Source organism: Lepidochelys olivacea (assembly GCF_965140295.1).
Source record: "Lepidochelys olivacea isolate rLepOli2 genome assembly, chromosome: 5".
In the NCBI taxonomy this organism is placed as follows: domain Eukaryota; kingdom Metazoa; phylum Chordata; order Testudines; family Cheloniidae; genus Lepidochelys; species Lepidochelys olivacea.
The window spans coordinates 130,788,881-130,808,699 of record NC_140415.1 but is presented as its reverse complement, the minus strand read 5'-3'; the positions used below and the strand labels follow the sequence as shown (position 1 = coordinate 130,808,699).

Here is a 19,819-nt window from a genome sequence, read left to right as displayed (position 1 = left end):
AAGAGGGTGGTGAAACACTGGAATGCGTTACCTAGGGAGGTGGTAGAATCTCCTTCCTTAGAGGTTTTTAAGGTCAGGCTTGACAAAGCCCTGGCTGGGATGATTTAACTGGGAATTGGTCCTGCTTCGAGCAGGGGGTTGGACTAGATGACCTTCTGGGGTCCCTTCCAACCCTGATATTCTATGATTCTATGATAGATCCATCCTCTTTGGAACCCCTTTCAGGTAGTTGAAAGCAGCTATCAAATCCCCCCTCATTCTTCTCGTCTGCAGACTAAACAATCCCAGTTCCCTCAGCCTCTCCTCATAAGTCATGTGTTCCAGTCCCCTAATCATTTTTTGTTGCCCTCCGCTGGACTCTTTCCAATTTTTCCACATCCTTCTTGTGGTGTGGGGCCCAAAGCTGGACACAATACTCCAGATGAGGCCTCACCAATGTCGAATAGAGGGGAACGATCACGTCCCTCCATCTGCTGGCAATGCCCCTACTTATACAGCCCAAATTGCCATTGGCCTTCTTGGCAACAACGGCACACTGTTGACTCATATCCAGCTTCTTGTCCACTGTAATCCCTAGGTCCTTTTCTGCAGAACTGCTGCCGAGCCATTCGGTCCCTAGTCTGTAGCGGTGCATGGGATTCTTCCGTCCTAAGTGCAGGACTCTGCACTTGTCCTTGTTGAACCTCATCAGATTTCTTTTGGCCCAATCCTCTAAATTTGTCTAGGGCCCTCTGTATCCTATCCCTACACTCCAGCGTATCTACCTCTCCTCCCAGTTTAGTGTCATCTGCAAACTTGCTGACGGTGCAATCCACACCATCCTCCAGATCATTAAGGAAGATATTGAACAAAACCGGTCCGAGGACTGACCCTTGGGGCACTCCACTTAATACCGGCTACCAACTAGACATGGAGCCATTGATCACTACCGAACATACAGGGATCACTAGGATGCTATGGCTATTTTGCACCACTCTAGTGACCAGGCAGTGAAACAAGATTTGCAGCTGCTGTGTGTCTCTGGACTCCATAAAAACAAGCAGGGCATACCAGTGAATCTGGCCCACAATCCTGACATTTCTGTTCAGTGAAACTGATTAAAACATGCAACTAAAAGATAAATCTTTCTTACAACAGACCTGGAAGTCATCCAAAGATGGTGCAAACAACAATGCATGGATCTCCAAAATTAACTCTGTAAGAAACATGGGCAGAAATGATTCCTCTTCATCCTGCCCTGCAGTCCCTGACACAGCCTGAAACAATGAAACCAAAACAATACAAATTTCAAAAGATCAGGAAATTTTTAAAAATCTTGGGTGAAAAATAAACATCACTTTTTCTCTATGATGCTGCACATTTCTTTTAAGCAGACAAAAGAAGAATGAAAAAGTTTGATAAAACAAATAAATGTCAGGGGTCAATCCTGGATTCACTGAAATCAATGGCAAAATTTCTGGTACTTCAACGGGAGCCAAACTAGGCCCTAAACTCTTTGTGAACAAACTTGCAAAGACAGATTCTTCTGATCTCAATTAAATTGGGTATAATAAAGATTAACTCTGTCAAAGTCAATAGAATTACAACAGTGTAAAACTGTGGTAAGTAAGATCAGAATCAAGCCCTTAGCCCTGGTCTACACTAGGACTTTAGGTCGAATTTAGCAACGTTAAATCGATTTAAACCTGCACCCGTCCACACAGTGAAGCCCTTTATTTCGACTTAAAGGGCTCTTAAAATCGATTTCCTTACTCCACCCCTGACAAGTGGATTAGCACTTAAATCGACGTTCCTGGCTCGAATTTGGGGTACTGTGGACACAATTAGATGGTATTGGCCTCTGGGAGCTATCCCAGAGTGCTCCATTCTGACCGCTCTGGACAGCACTCTCAACTCAGATGCACTGGCCAGGTAGACAGGAAAAGAACCGCAAACTTTTGAATCTCATTTCCTCTTTGGCCAGCGTGGCAAGCTGCAGGTGACCATGCAGAGCTCATCAGCAGAGGTGACCATGATGGAGTCCCAGAATCGCAAAAGAGCTCCAGCATGGACCGAACGGGAAGTACGGGATCTGATCGCTGTTTGGGGAGAGGAATCCTTGCTATCAGAACTCCGTTCCAGTTTTCGAAATGCCAAAACCTTTGTCAAAATCTCCCAGGGCATGAAGGACAGAGGCCATAACAGGGACCCGAAGCAGTGCCGCGTGAAACTGAAGGAGCTGAGGCAAGCCTACCAGAAAACCAGAGAGGCGAACAGCCGCTCTGGGTCAGAGCCCCAAACATGCCGCTTCTATGATGAGCTGCATGCCATTTTAGGGGGTTCAGCCACCACTACCCCAGCCGTGTTGTTTGACTCCTTCAATGGAGATGGAGGCAATACGGAAGCAGGTTTTGGGGACGAAGAAGATGATGATGAGGAGGAGGTTGTAGATAGCTCACAGCAAGCAAGCAGAGAAACCGGTTTTCCCGACAGCCAGGAACTGTTTCTCACCCTAGACCTGGAGCCAGTACCCCCCGAACCCACCCAAGGCTGCCTCCTGGACCCAGCAGGCGGAGAAGGGACCTCTGGTGAGTGTACCTTTTAAAATGCTATACATGGTTTAAAAGCAAACATGTGAAAGGATTACTTTGCCCTGGCATTTGCGGTTCTCCTAGATGTAGGTCCTAAAGCCTTTGCAAAAGGTTTCTGGGGAGGGCAGCCTTATTTCGTCCTTCATGGTAGGACACTTTACCACTCCAGGCCAGTAACACGTACTCGCGAATCACTGTAGAACAAAGCATTGCAGTGTATGTTTGCTGGCATTCAACCAAAATCCGTTCTTTATCTCTCTGTGTTATCCTCAGGAGAGTGAGATATAATTCATGGTCACCTGGTTGAAATAGAGTGCTTTTCTTCAGGGACACTCAGAGGTGCCCGTTCCTGCTGGGCTGTTTGCCTGTGGCTGAACAGAAATGTTCCCCGCTGTTAGCCACAGGGAGGGGGGAAGGTTGAGGGGGTAGTCACGCGGTGGGAGGAGGCAAAATGCGACCTTGTAACGAAAGCACATGTGCTATGTATGTAATGTTAACAGCAAGGTTTACCCTGAAAGAGTGTAGCGACTGTTTTATAAAATGTGTCTTTTTAAATACCGCTGTCCCTTTTTTTTTCTCCACCAGCTGCATGTGTTTCAATGATCACAGGATCTTCTCCTTCCCAGAGGCTAGTGAAGCTTAGAAAGAAAAAAAAACGCACTCGCGATGAAATGTTCTCCGAGCTCATGCTGTCCTCCCACACTGACAGAGCACAGACGAATGCGTGGAGGCAAATAATGTCAGAGTGCAGGAAAGCACAAAATGACCGGGAGGAGAGGTGGAGGGCTGAAGAGAGTAAGTGGCGGGCTGAAGAGAGTAAGTGGCGGGCTGAAGACAGGGCTGAAGCTCAAATGTGGCGGCAGCGTGATGAGAGGAGGCAGGATTCAATGCTGAGGCTGCTGCAGGACCAAACCAGAATGCTCCAGTGTATGGTTGAGCTGCAGCAAAGGCAGCTGGAGCACAGACTGCCACTGCTGCCCCTCTGTAACCAACCGCCCTCCTCCCCAAGTTCCATAGCCTCCACACCCAGACGCCCAAGAACGCGGTGGGGGGGCCTCCGGCCAACCAGCCACTCCACCACAGAGGATTGCCCCAAAAAAAGAAGGCTGTCATTCAATAAATTTTAAAGTTGTAAACTTTTAAAGTGCTGTGCTTAAAGTGCTGTGTGGCATTTTCCTTCCCTCCTCCACCACCCCTCCTGGGATACCTTGGTAGTCATCTCCCTATTTGTGTGATGAATGAATAACGAATGCATGACTGTGAAGCAGCAATGACTTTATTGCCTCTGCAAGTGGTGATTAAAGGGAGGAGGGGAGGGTGGTTAGCTTACAGGGAAGTAGAGTGAACCAAGGGGCGGGGGGTTTCATCAAGGAGAAACAAACAGAACTTTCACACCGTAGCCTGGCCAGTCATGAAACTGGTTTTCAAAGCTTCTCTGATGCGTACCGCACCCTCCTGTGCTCTTCTAACCGCCCTGGTGTCTGGCTGCGCGTAACCAGCAGCTAGGCGATTTGCCTCAGCCTCCCACCCCGCCATAAACGTCTCCCCCTTACTCTCACAGATATTGTGGAGCACACAGCAAGCAGTAATAACAGTGGGAATATTGGTTTCGCTGAGGTTTAACCAAGTCAGTAAACTGCGCCAGCGCGCCTTTAAACGTCCAAATGCACATTCTACCACCATTCTGCACTTGCTCAGCCTGTAGTTGAACAGCTCCTGACTACTATCCAGGCTGCCTGTGTACGGCTTCATGAGCCATGGCATTAAGGGGTAGGCTGGGTCCCCAAGGATACATATAGGCATTTCAACATCCCCAACAGTTATTTTCTGGTCTGGGAATAAAGTCCCTTCCTGCAGCTTTTGAAACAGACCAGAGTTCCTGAAGATGCGAGCATCATGCACCTTTCCCGGCCATCCCACGTTGATGTTGGTGAAACGTCCCTTGTGATCCACCAGAGCTTGCAGCACTATCGAAAAGTACCCCTTGTGGTTTATGTACTCGGCGGCTTGGTGCTCCGGTGCCAAGATAGGGATATGGGTTCCGTCTATAGCCCCACCACAGTTAGGGAATCCCATTGCAGCAAAGCCATCCACTATGACCTGCACATTTCCCAGGGTCACTACCCTTGATATCAGCAGATCTTTGATTGCGTGAGCTACTTGCATCACAGCAGCCCCCACAGTAGATTTGCCCACTCCAAATTGATTCCCAACTGACCGGTAGCTGTCTGGCGTTGCAAGCTTCCACAGGGCTATCGCCACTCACTTCTCAACTGTGAGGGCTGCTCTCATCCTGGTATTCATGCGCTTCAGGGCAGGGGAAAGCAAGTCACAAAGTTCCATGAAAGTGCCCTTACGCATGTGAAAGTTTTGCAGCCACTGGGAATCGTCCCAGACCTGCAACACTATGCGGTCCCACCAGTCTGTGCTTGTTTCCCGAGCCCAGAATCGGCGTTCCACAGCATGAACCTGCCCCATTAGCACCATGATGCATGCATTGTCAGGGCCCATGCTTTCAGAGAAATCTGTGTCCATGTCCTGATCACTCACGGGACCGCGCTGACGTCGTCTCCTCGCCCGGTATCGCGTTGCCATGTTCTGGTGCTGCATATACTGCTGGATAATGCGTGTGGTGGTTGATGTGCTCCTAATTGCCAAAATGAGCTCAGTGGCCTCCATGCTTGCCTTGGTATGGCGTCCGCACAGAAAAAAGGCGCGGAACGATTGTCTGCCGTTGCTCTGACGGAGGGAGGGGCGACTGACGACACGGCTTACAGGGTTGGCTTCAGGGAGCTAAAATCAACAAAGGGTGTGCCTGTACATCAAGGAGTATTTCAGGCAGGACTGCACGGAGGGTTCCAATAAGAAATGGTGCACCTAAGTTATCGTTGTTATTGGAACAAGGAGGTTAGCCTGGCCTCTGATTGATACATGGCTAGATTTACCTCGCTGCACCTTCTCTGTGAGTGACTGCAGTGTGATCTAGACAGGGGAGGAGGAAAATGAGTACAAAACAAATCTGGTCTATTTCTTGTTCTGACCCACTCCATCTATCTTTTACATCTTTGGCTGGCAGCAGACGGTGCAGAAGGACTGCATGCCATCCACATCTCATGGCTGCTTGGCAGAAGATGGTACAGTACGACTGCTAGCCATCTTCATCTCTTGCCTGCCTGGCATAAGATGGTACAATACGACTGCTAGCAATCCTCATCTCTTGCCTGCCTGGCAGAAGATGGTACAGTACAACTGCTAGCAGTCCGTATTGCCTGCCCGCTCACCATAAGACGGTTCAATAGGACTGCAGGACTAAAGAGAATGACCTGGTCAAGTCACTCCAAATTTAGTCCCTGCGCCCATGTCTGCCCAGGCGCTCCCAGCCGACGTGGCCAGGAGCACCTCGGACACGACGAGGACGACTACCAATCGTATTGCACCGTCTGCTGCCAGAAGGCAATGGGTTGCTGCTACTGTGCAGCAAAGCCGTACCGCGTCTGCCAGCACCCAGGAGACATAGGGTGACGGTTACCTGAGCTGGCTCCATGCTTGCCGTGGTATGGTGTCTGCACAGGTAACTCATGAAAAAAGGCGCGAAATGATTGTCTGCCCTTGCTTTCACGGAGGGAGGGAGGGAACGGGGGCCTGACGACACGTACCCAGAACCACCCGCGACAATGTTTTAGCCCCATCAGAGTGCTCCATTGTGAGTGCTCTGGACAGCACTCTCAGATGCCCGATTGTTTGCCATTGCTCTGACGCTGGGAGGGGCGCTTACAGGGTTGGCTTCAGGGAGCTAAAATCAACAAAGGGGGTGGCTTTACATCAAGGAGTATTTCAGGCAGGACTTCACGGAGGGTTCCAATAAGAAATGGTGCACCTAAGTTATTGTCGTTATTGGAACAAGAAGGTTAGCCTGGCCTCTGATTGATACATGGCTAGATTTACCTCGCTGCACCTTCTCTGTAAGTGACTGCAGTGTGATCTAGAAGAATGAGTCCCTTAGACAGGGGAGGGGGGGAAGCAAATCTGGTCTATTTCTTGTTTTGATCCACTCCATCTATCTTTTACATCTTTGGCTGGCAGCAGACGGTGCAGAAGGACTGCATGCCATCCACATCTCATGGCTGCTCGGCAGAAGATGGTACAGTACGACTGCTAGCAGTCCGTATCGCCTGCCCGCTCACCATAAGACGGTTCAATAGGACTGACTGCAGGACTAAAGAGAATGACCTGCTCAAGTCACTCCAAATTTAGTCCCTGCGCCCATGTCTGCCCAGGCGCTCCTGATCGACCTCACAGAGGCGACCAGGAGCACCTCAGACATGACGATGACGGCTACCAGTCGTACTGTACCGTCTGCTGCCACAAGGCAAGGGGTTGCTGCTCCTGTGTAGCAATGCCGTACCGCGTCTGCCAGCACCCAGGAGACATAGGGTGACGGTTACCTGAGCGGGCTCCATGCTTGCCGTGGTATGGCGTCTGCACAGGTAACTCAGGAAAAAAGGCGCAAAATGATTGTCTGCCCTTGCTTTCACGGGGGGAGGGAGGGAACGGGGGCCTGACGATATGTACCCAGAACCACGCACGACAATGTTTTAGCCCCATCAGGCATTGGGATATCAACCCAGAATTCCAATGGGCAGCGGAGACTGCGGGAACTGTGGGATAGCTACCCACAGTGCAACGCTCCGGAAGTTGACTCTAGCCTTGGTACTGTGGAAGCACTCCGCTGAGTTAATGCACTTAATGCACTTAGAGCATTTTCTGTGGGGACACACACACTCGAATATATAAAAGCGATTTCTAAAAAACCGACTTCTATAAATTCGACCTAATTTCGTAGTGTAGACATACCCTTAGAAGAGTTCCTTGTCAAATAGCAGCAATTTTTGTACCCCTTGCTACAGATCAGAAATTTGCTTCCATATATGCATGTAAATGCATGCATTTGCTCCTTGGCACCAGATCAAAGGCTGAGAATTTGTGAATATATTAAAGGGCAAAAGGGGCACAAAAGAAAAAGTCTGGAAGAAGAGAAATCCCATATAAAGTCTGAGATCTCAATTCAGATATACAGGATTTTTTCCAGTTCTAGGAATTTAAATATAAGTTTATTTGCAAAGGCCCATTTGGCACATATTGCTTGCAAATGGGAGGGAAAGTAGGATTACAAATGTGTAATTTTTGTTTCTTTACTGTGCTGTAGCAGCCATAGATTACACGTAACAGTGCACTACATTACAAACAGTGCAAGACAATGCAAGTTGAAGCTCCTTCTAAGAAAATGATAATCAGCATAGATTCACCTATTAATGAGATTAATGCAAGAATTTAAACTTTCCTAACAAAAATTTCCCTCTAATCTTTGTTTTGAAACCAACCTATAAACAGAAAAATATGAGACATGTAGGCTAAGATTGCAATCATTGGTCCTGCTGAGTACTCAGAACTTTTGAAATCACAGCACTTATTTATATGCCTCATTATGGACTATAGGGATTTTATGCACTCATTTTTTAAAAACTTGGCCTTAGTTTTCATTGAAACAAAATTACCTTTTTTTCAGAGACTTCAATCTTTTCCTCTGTATTCCACTTCTGTATGACATCTGCAGCAGGTGTCCTTTTCAACTTATCAGAAAGGTAGCTCAAAAGAGTAGTGACTGATTTTACTGCCAGGACATGCATAGTGTTCACTATTAGGTAGTCAGCAAGACGGATAAAGCTTGAGAGACAGAAGAAGGAAGCACAATACTTTGTCACTTTATGTGAATACCACAAGTCTCTGTGATGAGAGCGTTTGATTTTTATGGAAAGGTATACTGTGTATTATGCTTTCAAAGGACTGGTTCCTGAAGTCCTCACTCATTCCTTACTCAGGCAAAATTCCTATTAACCTTACTGGAACTTTTGCCTGTGTAAAGACAGAGTAAAAAATGAGTAAGGATTTCAGGATTTGGGCCAACAATTCCCCAACAGAAAGCAGAAAAATACCTTTACTCTAATATGCACAGAATGCATACATATACAAAAGAAAAGAACTTTGAGAGATGGTTTTGTGATAGACTTACAGAACAAATAATAGAACAAACTCTGAATTACTTCACATTTCATATTAAACTCGAAACAGCTTATGACAAAGATGGGTGAGCCAGATTCACCAGTACATTGGAGCTGCTTTGTGCTGCTCTGGGTTTAGGTTTTGTATCGCCACACTAGTGCAAAGCTGATGGAATGTACTGGCAAATCTGGTCCAGCAGTATTTACATAAGTGATAACTTGGTTTCATCTAGAAAAATGGAATGTTCCTTCAAGAAACAAATTTTATTATGTGAATTCAGCAGCAGAGCCTCAACTGTAGGGATGTTCTGCCATAATAAGAAATAGGAATCTCTCAAAGTCAGGCAGTATAACTGGGCTTTTTATTAACTTCTTAAGACATCTTAACTTTTTCTCAAGGATCACCCCTTATTAAATGAGTCACAGAGTAGCACTGACATAAATGCTAAAAGTGGCATTTACAAAAATTGTTAGTTTTGTCAAGCAACTCTATAATTTGATTGTAAAAGTGAAATTACAGTACTAATGATTAATTACCATACAGTAAGTATATTGATGTTCAGTGTGTTAGATTATTTTAGTTCTTAATTATTTCATTTCATTGCTTCTTTTTTAAACTTCCTAATTGCACAGGGTGGATCACTGTGCCAAACAAAAAGTTTGTTTATTCAATTTATTTATATTTTAAAAGATCAAAGTTTGGTTTGCTCCTTTTTTTTTTTTTAATAGCTGAAACTTTGAAACCAATTGAGTTAGTGAGGTTGCAAAGTTAGCACAAAAACTGGCCTCATTTATATAAACATGTATCAACATGAATGCATGAAAACATAAATTGCAGTTGCTCAACTTTCTCCAATAAAATGAGATTGTTAATCATATAATTTTTTTCTGAAATAGTGATAATTCTCTCCTAGGCAGAAATTTTAAATGGATTGCTGGACATGTTATCTATAGAAAAGAAATGAGAAGATAGCACTAATATTTCTCTCTCTTACAACACATAATCATCAATTTTAATAGAATGGAAAGTGGCCAAAATGAGCAAAACTGAGGGTGGGACAAAAATGTAAATTAAAGATAATCTAAAAAACCCCCAACTCTATTAGTGTGCAGAACCTAGTACCCGAAGGGTGTCAGAAGAAATCTAGAAGGATTAATTATATGATGCCACTGAAAGGTATTCAATCACTTGTCTGTCTTACAAATATCTGCTTTGGAAGTGCATGCTCTCTCTCTTCATGACGATCCTGTAGTCCCCTGAGGGCAACCTGTGACATAGCTCCTTTGGTTTAATATGGCTCTCAAATGTAGCAACTTGATGTAGCATTGTTACATAGTCCCATTTCAAACGGTATTATGTTAGTGCACACTAGGGACCTTCTAGTGTGCATCAGCAGAGTCCACACAAGCCAGTTAGTGCGCAACATGCTGGTGCACACTAGAATTTACACCCCAACTGGCTTACAGTAACGCATCATGTAGACAGGTCCTTACTATATAGCCAGGCAATTGCCTCTGCACAGTTAAGGCTAAAACAAGCTTATATTATATATCTCTATTTTAGCCTCCATAACTTATTCTTTTTAAAACACAGCCACACCCAAGCCCTTCCAAACATCCTACCTCATGTTGCTTTTTCTGAGCAGATGGAAACTCTCTACACATCTTTCTACTGGCTTAAACTGACTATATGGACCTCTTCCTTGGTGTGTTTTCCATACCACCTCCCAAGAAAACATGTTGATATCATCACTGAAATCAACTTTCTTGGTAACTTAATCTTCACTGGCAAGGGGAAGAAGACCATTAAGATCTGCCACATTGTACTGTGGTAATAGCTTTTAACTCTGAAAATGATCAGTTATACTTTCTAATGAGTTAGTGTAAATTTTTATGAATTTGTCATAAAGCGCTGTATAGAGCCAAATTTTGCTAGGTGCTCTACACTGAAAGCATCAAAGTTGCTCAAATATTCCAGGCACCCTAAATAATTCTCACGGCTTAGAGACAATAAATCTGCACCAAATCCCTGTGAAAATACAGACTTCATGCACCCAGAAACTTGAGAGCAGTAAAGATTTGCCCAACTGTTCCTTCCACCATTTTTTTCAAAGTTTCAGTCACTTAATTTTAAGCAAGACAGAAGAGAGCACACATTGATGCCCTGTGGCCCTGAGAATCTGAATGTTCTGATAGACACGTCCGGATATTTTTCCAGTTCTGCAGAGATCCCCATGTCAGTGCTGTTTTACTACAGAGGACTTTACAGGCATAACAGAAATCATTGTTTTTCCACTATTTACTGCCAATTATGACTCATCAACTTGCCAGCTAAAATCTTTTGACACAAATATGTTTAAATTAAAATGATTACATTTATTACTATCATTTGTAGTGATTTGCAAGATACTTTATAGCATTTGCGAGATACTTTATAGACAGATAAAAAGACAAGTGATGCAATACTGGACCATTGATGTGAATGGCAAAACTTCTGTTGACTTCAATACAGTAAGGATTTCACCCATGGTCCCCTACCTCAAAAAACTTACAAACTAAGGCCTAAATTGTGGTATGGTATCAAACCTTGCATGTGGGGTAGTGTATGACTGCACTGCCCCACAAGCAGACCAGGAAGATTATGACTCTGAGCTAGAGAGAAGTCCCCAGAAGGGGGGGATCACTGGAGAGACTCCAGTGCTAGGCAGCTAGATTTAGATGCTAGCCAGTTTCCTCACCATCTCTTGAATCTGCTTGTTTAAGATCTCTGAACTCATGAAAGAGAGTTATGAGGCGAGACCTTCACTTCTGCTCTGGTTCTTTTACATTGTGTAAAGGGGGCCCTAAAAGCCCATATCTTGCCAGGAGCACATCTGGCTTAGCCATGCTGGAGGATGGCCATAAAGTTATCTCCCTAGGACCCTGTTGCAAGTCCCACCAAAGGGACATGTCTGAGGGCAGGAAGGGCAAGTCAAGGCAGAGCAGCAGCACTGTAGAGATTCCAGACAGTGCTGCAGCCCATAGGACTGCATGGAGAGGTGCTGTAAATTAGACAGGACCTCAGAGATATCTCAATTACAGTCCCTAGAAGAGCCCAGGATGAGGAAGGCACAATGATGGTTTGAAGCTGCCATAACCCCATTCCAGGGCTATGAGGTCTGCAGCACAAAATCCACTCATGGTTCTCTGCAGGGGACCATGCTGACCAATCCTGCATGTCCACTTTGAAACATATTACTTGATTAAACCCGCAGCACATATACCATAATTATGTGCAGACATACTACAGTAAGTATATACAATTATCTCATCCAGCTAGATAAAATGGAAATTCCAGCTAATGTAGTTGTGGAGAACATTTGTACATGTAATGTAAAATACACTATCAGGATGTGAAACACTGGAATGCGTTACCTAGGGAGGTGGTGGAATCTCCTTCCTTAGAAGTTTTTAAGGTCAGGCTTGACAAAGCCCTGGCTGGGATGATTTAATTGGGGATTGGTCCTGAGGGGATGACCTCCTGAGGTCCCTTCCAACCCTGATATTCTATGATTCTATGACTCTATGATGTTTCATAGAACAACATAATACAACGTAATGCACTAAAGCAAAGCAATCTTTACAACTATGTAGCCACCAGCTAAAATAATATTAAAAGATTTTATGCTTCGAAACCTAAGCTGATTGCCTGTAGGGATCAGGGTAGATTTCCACCCCCAACCCTTTTTACCACACTGCAATATTGGCTGGATGCCTTGTGAGGTTTTTTGTCTTTTTTTTAACCGGGCTCTTATGATTATATTATTTGATATGTTATTTATTAAGCACCAACAACATGCACTGAAGCATTTGATACTTGGCCCTTCCTAAGATTAGATGAACTGATCTGGTATGCAGTTATTATTTGCTTATGATCAGTTCAACATATACTAGTGCATTGTTTGTAAGGAACACTGCATTGTATAATTTTAACTACTGTGAGATTATGTGAGGAGAAAGCATAAGAACAACTTTTGCTACAAACACCAGACACTAACCATGTTAACCTTCTACAATGAGATCTTTTGTTGGCCTGCTCTGTGTAGGTCATTTTGTCAGCTGTTTCTCCATAAAGTTCTCTTTCATAATGAGGAGCAAGAAAGAGACTTGAAGCAGCTAATCCAGTTGCCATAGTGACCTGTTCTGTATGGAAGATATGCAAACATGTTAATGAAAATATTGCAAGTACTACAGCGTGTGTAACTGAAAATTCTACAGTTACATAAAACTATCACTTAACAATTCAGTCTGAGTTGTGTCAAAAGCAAAGGGCATTTTCATGGGGGCTAAAGAAAAAATACAGCACAGTACCCAAGAAACTCCACCAGGGAAACTGCGCAGAAATTCCCCGATGGAAGGATTCAGAGGAAATTCCCCCTTCTTCTCAACCCCTGCAGAGAAAGCAGAGAGCTCATTTCCCAAAACCTGTAGATCAGTGGTTCTCACCCATGGGTCCAGGACCATCTGGGGGGCTGCGAGCAGGTTTCAGGGGGGCAGCCAAGCAGGACCAGCATTACACTCGCTGGGGCCCAGGGCAGAAAGCTGAAGCCACACCGCATGGGGCTGAAGCCCAGAGCCCTGAGCCCTTCCACCTCGGACAGAAGAAGAAGCCTGAGCAACTTAGCTTTGCGGTGCCCCCTGTGGTGTGGGGCGCTGGGCAATTGCCCTGCTTGCTACCCCTTAACAAGGGCCCTGTTCCTGGCTTTTATATGCAGAAAATCAGTTATTGTGGTACAGGTGGGCCATGGAGTTTTTATAGCATGTTGCAGGGGGGAGCTCAGAAAGAAAGAGGTTGAGAACCCCTGCTGTAGATCCTCAAATATTCACATGGATCTCAAGCGACCCTTTAGAAGCCAAAGACATCTACACTGGCTTCTGGAAACCTGTATTTCCCCCCAGTTCCCTGTTAGTTTAGGTAACACGAACAAGGTAAAGCGAACATACATATTTAAATGTACACTGCAGATTTCCAGGTAGCTCTATGACAACTGGGCCCAAGCAGCTCCAGAAGTAATGAGGAGCAGAAGATAGCAAGGAGATCCAATCAACTGCCATACCCCACCACTAAATTTAAAACCTTACAGTGACAAGCCAAAGAACATCCCTTAAACATACTGAAGTAGCAATGTCAGCAGCAGCAAACAGAGAGCATTTCAACAAGTACTTCAGACTTCTTATTCTTTTCTAATTAAATAATTTAAAATATATAAATTATAGACAAGTAAACAAAAAATTTTTACAAAAAATATTTTACAGTATGGGCAAGATCCTTAACTCATGTAAACCAGTATAATGCTGTGGAAGCCAGTGGAGTGACACTGATTTGCATCAGCTGAGGTTTTGGCTCAATATGCATAGCATTTAACCAAGTAGTCCTTTTAAAATAGTTTTTGCTTTTTAAAAAATTACCCACATTTGGGTTTAAAACTTATGAGCCTACTAGTACTCCTAAGTTTTAAACCTGAGTGCACATTTACCAGTTTACATATACTCTTCATTAATCTAATGGAGGCCACATTTGAAAATATGTATATGACTGATTTTTAAGGTTCTCTTCTTGATTTAGGCCCCAATCCAGTAAAGTATTTAAGCATGCCCATAGCCCCATTGACTTCAATGGGACTACTCATATGCTACAATTAAGCACATATTTTAGTGGTACAGCGCACTCAGGGTATGTCTACACTGGAACAAAAGACCCGTAGCACAGCTGTGGCTGGCCAAAGTCAGCCGACTCCGGCTCATGGGGTTAAAGTTCAGCTATAGAACTTCCTGTCATTGGAGATCAGAACGAGCCAGTGTTTCTCCTCATTTTGAGCAGAACACAAGTTCAATTCTTTATGGAGGCCTAACCCAAACAGTCAAAGCTGGATGCTAACATTATAATTTTTGAGGTGGCCTCTTATGGGAATTGTTAGACATTATTTATTATCAAATGGACTATAAATTGACATGGAAGATGCACCTTTTCCACAATACAATACATGTACAAAATTGTAACACCCTGCCTATCAGATTAAGGGGAAAATACTAGACTCTTTCAAGAAACAGTTCAGTGGCCTGGTATACATGACAAAATGCACAGTAAAGATCCACATGTCCTGCAGTCATTTACTAAATGTTTAGTTTCTTTTCATACCTGCACTGCCTGATCCATAAAAATAATCATCAGGAATGAATCCAGATTCAAGCAGGGCAGTTCGACAAGCACTTCTAACAACTTTTTTCGCTAGCTCCCTGAACTCTGCTAGACGGCTTGCCACCTGAAAATGATAGTACACATAAAGAACCATGTAAACCTAATCTCTAAAAGAATATGTAAGGAACTTGGAACCAATGAAAACAGTTCACCTCATCCAGTTGTTTGAACTGAGTGCTTCTAAATTCCTCCAGCGTGTACGTGTAACCTCTCTCAAGACGACAAAGCCCCATGTCACTGATTTGGTAACACATTTCTTGAACATTAAGCACTGCAGGCCGCAAGGACTGCCAAATAATAAGAATAGTTTATCAAGAGATATTTACAAATTAAAATCCAAACAAAGGCTTAGATTTATGACTTTTTGGAAATCATGACATTAGTATCTGATTTTATGTTTGGTAACAGTACAGAATTCCTACTAGTTGAAAATACATTAGGCCAGAACTCCATTTGAGAGGATGCATCCATATTTTAGCAATGACATTAGCTTTCTACTTCCTTCAGAAATATCATCATTAGCAAATACGTACAGCATTAACGATGAACAAGTTCTCCTGCAAAGCTTTACGGCACGCATTGATTTTCTTGGCACGGACATTTTTCCTCCACTCTGTAAATGACTTCAGTTTGCAAAAGATAGCAAATATGGGAATCTTAGTAAATGTTTTGTGATACAGATATTCCTGCTCCCAGCGATCTAGCTGCATGAATTCAACTTCTCCGTCACATGTGTGGATAACGGCTTTCTGGCTAATGGTGTAGTAGTCATTTTTGTTGATGCAGTCATAGCTTACAATTCTAAAAATAAATGTAAAGTTGATTTTAATAGGATACAAGTGAATTCACTGATTTCCAGTAAAATCTATTAAAAAAAACTAAGGGGGTAGGCCCATCAAGATGGCTTTGTGACTGCATTGTGCCACAAGCTGCAGCAGGAGCCAAAAATCTGTTCTCAGTTGTCTTTTCAGCTCCCACTTTTAGGCCTCATTCTCCATAGTAACATCACTTTAAAACTGGGGTAACTCTCCAAGAGGCAAAGAGAGAGCAGCAGCTAAGGCAGCACTTATGACATCACTAATCAGCATGCGTGCTTAACTTTGATCAAATGAATAGTCCCTTTTACTTTAATGGGGCTATGCACATGCTTAACATAAACATATACTAAAGTGCTAAAACACTAAAAGCATGCTCAACACCTTGCACGACTGAGTCCTGGAAAAGTAGCCACAGATCATCTAGTTTTCAGCCTTGTACCCCGCATTCAGACTGACAAGGGAGGTTGATTTCATCCTTCACAATCCCACTTGTGTAGTGGGAGATGAATTATGCCCTAGAGGCTTGGCTGGATAGCAAGCTCTGTAGTCTCCGGCTTTAACTCTAGTCTCTTCCAAAGCCCAATGACCGTTTAGCCACTAACAGTGCAACATCATTCACTCATTACTCAAAAGACGCTCATTTCCTCACAGAAAGGCCTCAACAACACTGAACGCCACAGTAACACCATATGTTCAACGCACACCCACAATGCATTTATTTATGGGATGGATGGCCCAAGACCTAGGCCAGCAGTGAGTATGGCATCAAAAGAGTTACACAAATGTTGCCAATTGGTCTGGACATGTTTTGATATGGCCCCAAGATGATTTTGTCACATGGAGATTGTGTTCAGTACATTCTTACATGCTCAGAATTCTGTGGATTCAGTGATCTGAAACTGGAATTAGAACGTTTGCTTAAATTAGCATCAATTCTCTAGGCAGCACACAGGTTAGTGAGTTCTTTGTTTTTTTTAATTCCCAACTTCTGGTGAGAGGTTAGGGAGGGTGCAGCATCTTTTAGTTTCAGACCAGAGTATTAAAGGACAATCCATCAATGTTTCAGTTCAGATTCAGCATCACAGCCACCATCCTACTGAGAAGAACTGCACATGACTCCTTTTCCAAGGTTTTCGGTACCATTCTTTAAAATCAGCCAGAAGGATTTCTGCAGAGTAATACAAAGCTCTCCCTTCACACCTGAGGTTCAGCAGCCTGCCTCCATAGTAATGTTAGCACAAGGAGCCAAAGAATCCAGAAATTAAATATTACCATTAGAACAGTGGTTTGACCCGACTTTCTCCTCTATTGTTTTATCTATCTCCTTCTGTCTCTGTTTTTGCTTGTTTGTCTCAATCTTTCTGCCTTTGGTCAGATGATCTGGCACCTCCTGAAATTTCTTCTAACTCATGGTGTCTTTATTAGCTTTACTGGAGGAAGTACCCTCTCTGTGATTAACAGAAGACACTATTTGTGGCAAGATGGCTGTTCTCATCCTTAATGGTTTCCTTGTATCTACCATATTACTGGTACCAGATAAAGGACCAGATCCTCAGCAGGTATATACCAATTTACAGCAGCTGAGGATCTGGACCAATACATCAATCATACTCTGCAGCCAGATGGTCATTAGATATGCACTTCTTGGCCTTGTGCTTGACAACACTCCTGAAACAGGTGCTCATCTCTTTATCTGATAACACACTTCATGCTATATTGATAACCTATAAAGAATATAGTTTTACTTTCTCTTTATATCCAATTATAGTTATTTTAAAAATATAAAGCAACTTTCTTAAAAAGTAACAGTTCCAATATCAACTATTTCTAAAGAATTAAATGATAAAATATAAAGGGGAAAATTAATTGTCTGGCTAACTGTCTTGTGCTTATAGTTATAACTATAATAACTAAGTACATGTATAATACATATATTACTATATGTACTGTATATACAACTATAATACATAAACATAACTAAGTAGATGTATAATACATAAACACTGCTCGTTATAAAGTTTAACAATAAGTGTCGATGCATAATCTGAATAAATAGCTTGAAAAAAATAACTCACTTCAAATTAAAAGTATCATATTTAATGGATGACTTCGGAACTGCTGGAGTCATGTACAGGAATCCAAGATTTTTGTTTTCACATATTATTTTAATAATTTTCAGAGGATCTGTAATGTTAGCTTTAATTACATCTTCTGTTTCATTAAAAACATAAGAAGGTGGAGAGGCAGAAGATTTACAGGCACTTGGCTTTAGAGCAGTACGTAGCTGTTTGGGAGGACTAGGAGTTAGTACCTTACTGGGGCTTTGCTGCTGTCCCTTAAAATAAAAGCAAAATTAGATATCAGTTTACAGAAAAAATACATCAGACATGGCAAAATATCCTTATGTCATGACAATGCCCTTTTATAATTTTCTTAATTCAAGGATATTACCAATTGCAAAATTAATATTTAAATATAAAATCAGAGCCTAGGGAAATGAATTTGGGGGGAAAGAAAAGAAGGAAGCAACCCATTAAGAAAAGGAATATACAGGCTATTGTCGGATATAGCTCTCAATAAAGAATCTTGTAAGGGCAAAGCCATGAACAGAAGAAATACAAGTATTTTTTTCTCATTGTTAAAGCTTTCTTCAGAGTTTGCTGCCTCTACCTTACTAGCACTGTTCTATATACCGGTTCTTTTCATCCTGATGAAGACTGGCCAGAAGTGATCACCCTTTCTTGAGTTTTCAAGTAATATCAAAAGCTAAAAGATCACTAGGACTCCATGGAATTCTGGGAGTACAATGAAGGGCAGTGGAATCATAACATGGGACTGGCCAAGCTCCATGACACTGCTCCTTGTGGGTCAGACAGATTCCCCTGGCTAAAGGCAGGCAGTTCCTACCTTTGCAGGTTCTGGAAGTGGGATGGGGGAGGGAAGAGCAGAGGTGTCTTCCCTGCAGACCTGTGGGGTTGGGAGCCCTCACCTTTTCAAACTCCACAGGGTCTCAGCTCCTTCAAAGGAAAGTTTGTCTCACATTCCCTGAGGCTATCTTCCACAGATTTCTCTGAAAGGATCAATCTGGGCCAATGTAATTATCTCATGTTAAAAGGCTGCATTTCTTCCTTACACAGAAACCCCACTGATTTCAACAGAATGAGAAGTACAGGAGCGGGGGTCCATAACAGCTAATGATTAGGGTCACTATTCAATACCTGCTTTTCTCTTACATGCTCTGGAAGCTCAACTAAAGGAACATAGGATGCCATTGGTTCCATGGAAGCAGACCATTTTCTTTTATCTGCTGAGGGAGAAGGCTGTAGTAATCCACAAGCTAATAAACGCTCTCTGTTCTTTTGATATATGTATTCAGGCTGTTTCTGATGCTGATATACCTTTAGCACAGGCTTGGGGGAGGAAAAAATATAAAAAAATAGAGGAAGTTAATGATTAATTTGAAGGAAAGGAATACAAAAGTAAAATTGCATAGTCTTATATCAAAGAGTTGCATGCTTCGCTCCTGAGCTGGCAGGTGGTAGAAATGGCAGGAACGTAGTTTCTATCCCTGGACGTGCAATGTTCCAGGATATTGACACTAAAGCTAAAATTTATTGTTAATTCAGCTAAACTACTCCTCCTCTTCATTGTTTTATCAACTTCATCTCAATAACAACTTCCCCTTAATGGTATCAATTTGGTGCTGGAGGCAGAGGAGTCTGAGAAGTACCACTGTGACAAGAGAAGTAACTTAGCCAGTCAGCATTCATATCCTCCAGTATCCCTAACTGTACCTTTAGACCCTAACCCTAAAACTGCTGCTTGTCTTGGCCATCTCTCCCCTTGACTGCCCGTTTTCTGCTGTAGGCAGAAGAGTTTCACTGCAGCCCCAAACAGGCACAGTTTAGATGAACTAGAACTTCTGACTGGGCAAACGTAAATGATCTTGCCTGAGCCAGGTATAGTGTGGAGGGAGCCATGAAACAAATCTGCAGCCTCATACCTATTCAACCTATAGAGCTCCTGACCAGAAGCAGAGCCCCCTGTGTGCACCAACTCAGTCCAAGCACCTCAGTCCTGACCTGCAGTTTCGTTTGCTGACTCAAACAACGGAGTTGAAGTATGCAATTGAAC

General features: G+C 43.2%; 1 protein-coding gene across 1 annotated transcript in view; it reads right to left on the bottom strand.

Annotated features, from left to right (window-relative positions):
* DNAH6 (dynein axonemal heavy chain 6) overlaps positions 1-19,819 on the bottom strand; it is a 192,411-nt gene that overhangs the window by 168,884 nt on the left and 3,708 nt on the right. Inside the window, exons 3-10 of the mRNA XM_084627883.1 lie at positions 18,904-19,095; positions 17,761-18,020; positions 15,401-15,668; positions 15,020-15,154; positions 14,808-14,931; positions 12,667-12,811; positions 8,126-8,294; positions 1,140-1,256 (exon numbers count right to left, since the gene is read on the bottom strand). Coding sequence (XP_084484009.1) covers positions 1,140-1,256; positions 8,126-8,294; positions 12,667-12,811; positions 14,808-14,931; positions 15,020-15,154; positions 15,401-15,668; positions 17,761-18,020; positions 18,904-19,095 — 1,410 coding nt within the window. The remainder of the gene's footprint in view (positions 1-1,139; positions 1,257-8,125; positions 8,295-12,666; positions 12,812-14,807; positions 14,932-15,019; positions 15,155-15,400; positions 15,669-17,760; positions 18,021-18,903; positions 19,096-19,819) is intronic.